The sequence below is a fragment of the Copadichromis virginalis genome, linkage group LG10 (assembly GCF_057382275.1).
Source record: "Copadichromis virginalis isolate Kocher_CV1m ecotype Utaka linkage group LG10, C_Virginalis_male_GT1.1, whole genome shotgun sequence".
NCBI classification, from domain to species: domain Eukaryota; kingdom Metazoa; phylum Chordata; class Actinopteri; order Cichliformes; family Cichlidae; genus Copadichromis; species Copadichromis virginalis.
This window is the reverse complement of record NC_140627.1, coordinates 18,988,934-18,997,927: the sequence shown is the minus strand read 5'-3', so window position 1 is coordinate 18,997,927 and position 8,994 is coordinate 18,988,934. Positions and strand designations below refer to the sequence as shown.

The following is an 8,994-nucleotide window of genomic DNA, read 5'->3' as shown; positions in this document are numbered from 1 at the left end:
AGAACACACCAGACATGTCAGGGAGAAAGTTATTGAGAAGTTTAAAGCAGGCTTAGGCTACAAAAAGATTTCCCAAGCCTTGAACATCCCACAGAGCACTTTTCAAGTGATCATTCAGAAATGGAAGAAGTATCGCACAACTGTAAACCTGGCGACCTGTCCAGGGTGTACCCCGTTTTTTCAGGGTCAGGCTCCAGCCCTACCGCGACCCTGAAAAAGGATAAGCGGAAGCGAATGGATGGATGGATGCCAACCCAGCTTCATAATCTGTCACGATCAAGCTCATTAGAGGACATACGGAAGGCGTGAGCTGTTTTAGATTTCTTCCAGCTAAGGCTTTAAGCTTCTACACAAGTTCATATCCGATAATAAAGTCCACATTAGCATTGAACCAGCGGCTTTCAGCTTTAAATCAATATGTAATCCAAGGATTTTTAATGTTTACCCCAAAGTTAAGTATTTATTGACTGGTTTAAACTATAATCGTGAGATTTCATCACCAGTTTGGATGCAAGCGCACAACGTGACCACTAGGTGTCGCCCGGAGCCCGCTGATGGAGCCCAGAGCGTGCCCAGAGAACACCAGGTGGCTGGGATTAGCGGGCTTTTAAGATCCAGCAGTGGCGCTGTGTGGCTAAAGCCTGCAGTACTGTATGCGCACTTCAGGCCTGGAAAAAACAGAAAAGAAAGAAACGAAAAAGAGGCCCACACAGAAACTGATCAACAGCTGAGTGCAACTGCAACTGTTTCTGCATAGTTTCCTTCTTCCTGCCACTCACCACCACACAATCCGCTCCAGTTGGCCCGTTCAGTGGATGTTGAGTGTAAACATTCACGTTTTAACCGCTTCCCACAGTCTGCTGTACACTGAGAGCAGACCATAGTGGCACAGTGAGCACAGAGACAGTGGGGAAATACCCAACAGCGCGAGGAGTGTGCAGCTGTCAAATATTTGGTAAGTGGGTTTGCCTCTCAGCTTTGTGCAGTTTTGAGGAACAATGGGAGATAAAAACAAAACAGGAAAGAATTTTTTTTTTTTAGCAGCTGGATTCAGAATTAAGGCAGTCATATCTAGGCTTCAGAGTAGAGAGGTGACTGGGCTTTATCAAAGCAGTGCAGAGGTCAGCTGCTGCTCTGTGTCTGCCTGTCTTCTGGCCCACTTCATACCAAAGCTCATACAGTAGGCCAAGGCTGACCTTAGTGCATAGACTGAGGACTGATATAGCCCAGTGGAAGACATATCCTAGTAATTTACACCACAGCCCTGCTCCTGCTCTGTGCAGACTTGTGTATACTCTCAGACTGGGAGTTGGTAAGCCCCTTCTTCCTCAATGAGCACTCTCCCAAGGGGAAAGGGAGTGCTGCTGAGGCCTCGATGCACAGCCCAAGTGTGGCTTTTAGGTTCGACTGCACCAGCCATATTCTTATGTCACTGGGTTTTTCAAAGCACATAATCCTTCTTATATAAATGCCCCTCTTTTTTATACCCTAGATGAGACCAAGAGAGTACAGGAGATGAAGCAGCTGGATCTAAATAAAACAGGAAGAGTCAGTGATGCATGTTGGCATGAAGAGAAGGCAGTAAAGCTACAACTTTCAGTGGACCTCCTAGTGTGGCAAGGAGCCTAGCAGCTTTTTTGCACGCAGCCACAGTAGACTTAAAAACAGAGGATACAAACAGTTGTGGTGATGAGTCATACTTCATAGGAACAGCTTATCAAACCTGAGTCGTTAGACGCTTTCCCGCTCTCTTTAATTGCGTCGGGGTCTCATAATGTGGAGTCACTTTAACTTAACCAAGGCAGCAGTGCGAGTTAATATACGTCTCACCTTCCAGAAAGATAACTATTGATCCTCAGGTCTCGAAAGAGAATGATCTGTTATGGTGTTAGTTTTAATTAAATTTGTTTTGATTCTTTCCCCCCCCACATAGAGCTGCCATATAATCCAACTCATCTTACTCCTGCTCTACCAGCTTAAATCTCACACGTTTTTTTTTTTTGTTGTTTTTTTAAACACATAACCTGTACACAATACAAAACCAATTTATTTAAAAAAAAATGTTTATTGACATCAGAAGCAATTTAATTTTCAACAATAAACAAGGTTTTTTTGTCTTATTTTGCTATTACAGTGGTACATAAAGATCAGTAAAACAACTGTGATACGTCAATTTTGATAACATGTAATTTAAAATAAAAACACACAGGTGAAGGAGGGAAAAAAAAAAAGAAGCACTCAGATCTAACTCAGAACATTTTTATGTGCTGTGCACCTCTAGCTAAGGTAAATACTGTAAAGCCCACCCCTTTACACTGTACCAGGCAGGATAGTGGTCTAGTAACTACCACTGGGGAAAAAAAAAAAAAAAGTAAGACTGGCAGAAAGATACAGACACGATACTTGTGTAGTGTTAACTATACAAAAAGGAGAAAAAAAACTGTACAGCATAAAAACAACTGATATACACAGCCTTTTTTGTCGTTTTATTTATTTTTTTTTATTTTTTACCCCTTGGATACTAATGCATTTTCTTTCAGTAAGTGAAGTGTGTACAAGGGGGTTAAATGCTTTATAAACAAGAAAATGACCACTTTATGTCACCTGCCACCTACTAATCATCATCCTCATCGTCATCATCCTCTTCCTCCTCCTCATCTTCATCGTCGTCGTCATCATCATCGTCTTTCTTCTCTGCCTTGGCCGGGGCTTTCGCTGGCGCACCGCTGCCTGGTTTGCCCTTTGCGCGATACGCAGCGATGTCCTGCGAGGGAGGAGCGAAAACGCGGTGAACCAGTGTCGAGACACAAAAATAGACAGCTGTCACCGAAGAGCTCAGTCGGCGTTCACATTTTACTCTTACCTTCTCATACTTCTCCTTCAGTTTGGCCGCCTTCTTCTCGAAGGGCTGCTTGTCCTCGGCTGCGGTGCTGTTCCACATCTCGCCCAGCCTCTTGGCAACATCCCCAATTGACAGGCCGGGGCTCTCGCCTTTCACCTTAGGGCGGAACTCTGAGCAGAAGATGAAGAAGGCAGATCTGGGGGGGGGGGGGGGGGACAGAAAAACATTTACACAACTCACTCGCCATACATCTCAAAAATCCTTAAATGTGGTTTTGCAGTACTTACGGAGGTCTCTTGGGGGCATTAGGGTCCTTGTACTTCTTCTTCTTCTTTCCCCCCCTCGCCGGAACGTAGTTCATCATCTCCCTTTCATAGCGCGCCTTGTCCTGCCTGGCCATGTCCTCAAATTTGCCCTTCTCCTTGGCCGACATTGTCTGAGAGCAAAAACAGGCATCTCACCAACTGCACCTTCTGAGGCGTCGCCCTCTGTACCCAAGCTTGCTTATTTCTTGTTTTGTGTTATCTCATTACACAACACCTGCACCTTTTCAGCTAAAGTCAAGAGGTGTAACCAACAACATCCTGCTTGTCATATATCCTTGACCCCTCAGCAGGACTACAAATTTCACTTTCAAAACAAAAAAACAAAAAAACAAAAAAAACAAAAAACAAACCCTAACCCAACCCAAAACAAAACCTCAAGCTAAACTCTACTACCTTCCATCGCTCGGAGCACTTCTTGGAAAACTCGGCAAAGTTAACCGAAGCCTCAGGGTGTTTCTTCTTGTGCTCCTCCCGACAGGTCTGCACAAAATATGCATAGGAGGACATCTTCCCCCTCGGCTTGGTTGGATCCTTCCCCATCCTGGTGACAGTATCTAAAAACAATTAGAAAAAATAAAAATAAAATAAAGAATATCAACAATTTAATGATGCAGTATTCATCTGCAATATAATATTAAAATTTAATAAATAATGCTATGTGTCATTTAAATTATTAACTATAATAAGAAAATCATAAATAAAAGTGACCTACAATGTTTGTCCAACCCACACAATCATGTCTCTACTGACCGCACGCACTATATAAGTCACCCGCCCTCCCCGCTGTCAAACTGCACTAAGTTAATATCACTTAAAGCAGTCCTGTGAAATAACACCGCCCAAAACGGACGGAGCTGATGTAAAAATAAATAAATAAATAAAAAACGTTATATTGATACCATTTATTTATTTATTACAGTGGCCTTAACATAAAATCCGCGGTCAGCTCCTCATTATGGTGTTTCACCAAATGACAAAACACCGCTGCGTATTAAAGAAGGAAATCCCATCATCGCAGCCAGCAGCGATCATTAATGTGCGTTTGGTTTGCAGCAATAAATGTCCCGGAATCGCTCTCAAACACCGAACTGCAAAAGTTCAACTGCATGGTATAAACCTGAACCATCCGTGGTGCTATATGAGTGGATTGGGCGTTAAAAAACAAACAAACAATATTTTTCTTGCCCCCCGTCTTTTTTTTCTCTTTTGCAACATAAATATCCTCAAATGTAACCTGCAGCAGTAATAAATCACCTGAAAACCCATAGTTTTACTCGTGTTCGTGTTTTTAATCGAAAGAAATAACTTTGACACAAAGAGACACAAATTGGAGAAAAAACACGTATTTATTGCAAATAAAACACTCCAAACTGCGCTTCCGTGACATAAACAATCATCTCTCATAACTCTTCTTTGTCTCTTATTCGGGAAATAATGTGAAAAGCTTTCGAAAAATGTTTTAAAAACTGTTATTTTTCTCCCCCTCCCCTTTACATTTTCCTATTAAATGCTACTGTAAGTCCCAAGTAAGCTGCGTCGAGCGAAGTAGTAATGGCGCAAAGGCTCTCGTTGAGGAAAAGGAGGTCAACAACGACAGCAATATTTCTTCTTCCATTTTGTGAGAATGCCTTCTTCATGAAAGAAAGTCCCCCTCAAATGTCTCCTCCCGCCTCCCAGTTCGCTTTGCTACGCGACAAATATGTCTAGAAAGCCGGCGATCTTGACTAAATATTTCCCCGATTGATTCCTATTGCACTAGCCGCCTTGTATAGTAATACATTGGGTCTGTACTGTGTCTATGAGCGGGCTGTGCTACTGACTTGGTTTCTATGAGCTCCTAATGGCCGCTCGTCTTCATCCACTAACATGGAGAATATGGCTCCTTCTCTTTGTGTCAACGCTCAGCCATTGCACTGCACGCAATAGAGGGCAGAGCGACCGCGGCCACCACTTCATTTCAAGCCCCGATTTAAACCTTTTCCGAGCATCGGAAAAATCTCCCCTTGGTCTCGTTCGAATCACGAAAGATTGAATTTTCTTTTGCCGTCGTCACATCTCATAGTTACGAGTTTGTTTCTCGAGAAAACACGGTTAGAAAAAGTTGAACTGAACTGCGCCTCTGTCACTGGCTTCCCATTGCCTCGCTGCCTTGTTTCCTATGCGAATACAGTCAGCCATTACAGTAAAGCGCAGATCGTGAGGTATTTTTTTTCGCTGTCTTCTCGGGTGAAGTGTGGCAAACAAACATTTGCCCGGGTGTATTTTTAGATGCTCTCTCTTTTTCTTAGGTTTTTATAAATTTTGATGCTCGTCTCCAGACTCCGCACGCTCCTCCGGTCTTCGCATGACAGCCGTTCAGCTTTGCAATGCACTGCAATGCCAATGGCTAGCTAACGGTGAGTCTTCTACCATTGTCGCTAACCGTGTTGTCCGCTAGACATTCCTGATTTTTTTCGCGATAACTACCATTTGATTCGACTCCATTTTGCGAAAACGACACGATTGTATTATACAAAATTATTCTTATTTAACGAAATCGACGCTTTGCGTCGAATTTCGTCAAGGTTAATTTTCAATTCTTCTTTTTTACTGAGCGTCTGGTCCTCACTCCCAGGCAGAGTAATGTAACGATACCTGCTTAGCGCCGGCAATTTTGTTGTTTTTTTAAGGTTCCCCGCAATAAAATTATTTGCAAACAGTAAAAGGTTTCGCGTGTAACCGTGGCAGACATATAAGTAAGATATTTTTAAATGTTACCGTCATTTTCATCCTTACGGACACTTAAAATGTTCGTGTGTGTGATACTTACCCAGTGACTATCGCTGGATCTCAATGGTCTGCAATGGCTGTGTATGAGGGAGCACAGGCGATACGCAGTGTCTTCAGTCTTCAGCTCTCTAACATTACTCTCGGCGGGGCTCGCACGCCATTGGACAGCGCCCAGTCTGGCGTCCCTGCGATTGGTCGAAGGCTTTTCATTGTCCTAATAGAAGACGAGGTTCCATTGGTTGTCTTTTGTGAAACGTCACCGAAGTTTTGTGAGGCGCGTGGATACAAAAATATTTCTGTCCGAGCATGCTGGAGCTGGTAGTAGTGTAGTGTGTTTGCCATAGTATTGAATTCACTACGTTGAGCTCAGTGTACAGTAGGCAAGCTAAATGAATGAGACATCGAGGAGCGCTTGTAGCCAGCGAACGAGGCGGCCGTAAAATGTTGTCAGATTGTGTTGGATGGGTTGTACGTCTCCTTATCAACAGGCTCCTTTGTGCATTCTGCACAATACACGTGAGCTTATTTGCAAATTATGTCTTTAAAAATGTATAGGGAGGACATCGCAAATTCCCGTGTAAAGGGCATAAAGAGCGATTACCCGTCCCATGCGTGATAGTTACGTCCAGATATGAAATTTTTAAAAAAGGATTTAGCTCTTAGTATGAATGAAAACCATAGGAATTCAATGATTGGCCTCCCTTGTGATCAGTGTATTAACCATTATTATCATTTATGCCCATGATCGACAGAAAGTCCCTGCATTGACACTACTAAACCGTGTTTTCTTATTCTCTCTGACAAGTATCCATAATTATTCGTTTTTTAAGCACTCATTCTGTGCTTTTGACTATGTTTACTTACGACCCAATATTAATAGTAGGATAAAATGGAGCTGGAGATAATAAATTATGGTAAATATATTTAATGGGAAATTAATATTAAGATCTGTCAGTTAATGTTTTTCTACACAGTATGTTTTTTATCCTGATATTTCGAGGTCTCATATACATTGCCTGATTAGGAGATGGTCATGTGCTTATTGTTAATTAAGACTTATGAAGATCAAAGGGCGGCTGCTCAGTTTAAAGCAAAAGCAGTAAATGAGCATTTTGACTGACTTTATTCATTCAATTATTTATTTATTTTTGCCCTAAAAGATAGTGAGCTTTTACTTGGAATTTTAGATATAGTCCAACAGGTCTGCATGATAGCCTCATAGCAGAGGGCTTCTTACTCCCAACACCTGGCACGTTGTTATAATAAACATAATACAATTGTCATAGACTCAAATTCCAATACATCCAAAATGGGGGAAAACAAACAAACCCAGGAGTCTGTTTGTTTTGTCTATTCATAAGTGCTTTTCAATCTAACCCACTCTACACAGCAGGTATAGTACATATAGTGCATATGCATGTACAGTGTATATATATTTTCTATATTAATTTTGCAAGCTGTTTTGTTCAAGATTATCCAATATTGTATTAACAGTACATTCCTAATTAATCATTTATTACTGATTGCCTTACAAAATATAGCATATAACTTATTTTATATGAGGTTTTAAAGGTTTTTGTCACTTTTCCCTGTACAATATGCATCTGTTACACATTTTCTTTGTATTACTCTTATGCAGCTGAATAATGTGTCTGGTTAGTACAGCCAAGAGGTGACACAAATACATTTTCTTGTATGTCTGATTAACAGACTGGGAAATATTAGATTCTGAACGCAGTGTGCATGGGGTAACCTAATGAGCTTTAGTGCCAAGTGGTGTTGCTCTACCACTACCATCAGATAAGGAGTAGATTAATTTATTGAGTGTGCCTGTTTAGCATGGCCTACCTTATAACATATACAGACATGAAAATTGCTATTATCCTTGATAATACAGCATAATATGCAGTTATACTGCATTATATTCAGTATAACAGTGTGTAACGTAGAGTTATAAATAATTACCCATTACACTACCAGCACAGAATAACTGCACAGAAGAATGAGCTGTATAGATTCAGATCATCAGTCTATAAAATGCACATTTTGTCACTTTGGGACCTCAGCTCTAGCGCCACCATTAGACAGAGTTATATGGAAATAAAGGCAAAAGAGCCTCCACAGAGTAGAAAAGACATTCCAGGAGTGTGATTTTAGTCTGTGACAGAGGCCCTTCCTAAAACGACTTGTTTTGCACTGAGTGGATTCAAGCCAGTAATGTAATTTGACTTGAAAGGTTTGTCTGTGTGTTTGAATATGGCTGGTGAAGGGGGGTAGGGGGGTGGGGTGCTTAAATAAAGAAGGTGCCCACAGTCTCTCATGATTTCAAATATAACCACATCCCTACAGTAAATATTCCTTTAATTGCGCATGTTTAAAAATGAATGAATTGTTTCTTTATATGTTTAAAGAGAATAAATAAACGGCTCTTCTTCTTAGCAGCTAACATAGAAACAAAGAAAAATGGCTGACAGAGTTTATTCTTATCCTTGAATTAAGAACGGGAAGGGTGAAGTGATTCCAAATGCCAATCACAACCCAGACTCAGGCCACATGTCTGCCAGTGATGCTGCCTGTCTGTGTCTCATTTTGCATCAGGAGATGCCACGGCGGAAAGCTATAGCCTGCTCGTGAGGCTAGGAGGCGGCCGGTTTATGCATTCTAATGAACGCTCCCTGGGAAAAATATGCAAATTCATTTTGTCATCAAGAGGAAAATAGAGGACAGGAGAGCAGCAGATACAGGAGGGGCTTAAAGGGGGGGCACATGCCATGCAAGAGGCGGGATTGGGTGGAGGGAGGTGTGTGTGCATATGTGTGTGTGGGTGGGTTGAGCATGTGTGTGTATGGGGGGGGGGGGGGGGGGGTACAGGAGCCTGCAAGGGCTGGTATTATGAACTGAAATGGGGGACATATGTAAAATCCATCCCACCCAATCAGCAAAATTAAGCATACAGTGGGCTGGCAAAAAAAACAAATCACCAGAGAAATAGTCGCCCTTATCGTTCATTTACAAAATATGCTATGTGAAAAAAGACTGTTTTTTCAAATCAGCAGA

The 8,994-nt window shown here is 41.8% G+C and overlaps 1 protein-coding gene across 1 annotated transcript; it reads right to left on the bottom strand.

Annotated features, from left to right (window-relative positions):
• Positions 1-2,049: 2,049 nt before the first annotated feature.
• Positions 2,050-6,063, bottom strand: hmgb1a (high mobility group box 1a). Its single transcript, XM_085470454.1, has 5 exons — positions 5,978-6,063; positions 3,562-3,722; positions 3,130-3,278; positions 2,864-3,038; positions 2,050-2,764 (listed from the first exon to the last, which is right to left on the bottom strand). Exons 2-5 carry the CDS (start codon positions 3,706-3,708, stop codon positions 2,615-2,617), a joined length of 621 nt encoding a protein of 206 aa, XP_085326580.1. The 5' UTR covers positions 3,709-3,722; positions 5,978-6,063; the 3' UTR covers positions 2,050-2,614.
• Between the last annotated feature and the right edge of the window lie 2,931 nt (positions 6,064-8,994).

Coding starts and splice junctions, on each gene's coding strand:
- hmgb1a (XM_085470454.1), bottom strand. CDS start 3,708: ATGGGGAAGGATCCAACCAAGCCGAGGGGGAAGATGTCCTCCTATGCA. Junction 3,279..3,561: donor AGTGCTCCGAGCGATGGAAG/GTAGTAGAGTTT, acceptor TTTTGCTCTCAG/ACAATGTCGGCCAAGGAGAA. Junction 3,039..3,129: donor AATGCCCCCAAGAGACCTCC/GTAAGTACTGCA, acceptor CCCCCCCCCCAG/ATCTGCCTTCTTCATCTTCT.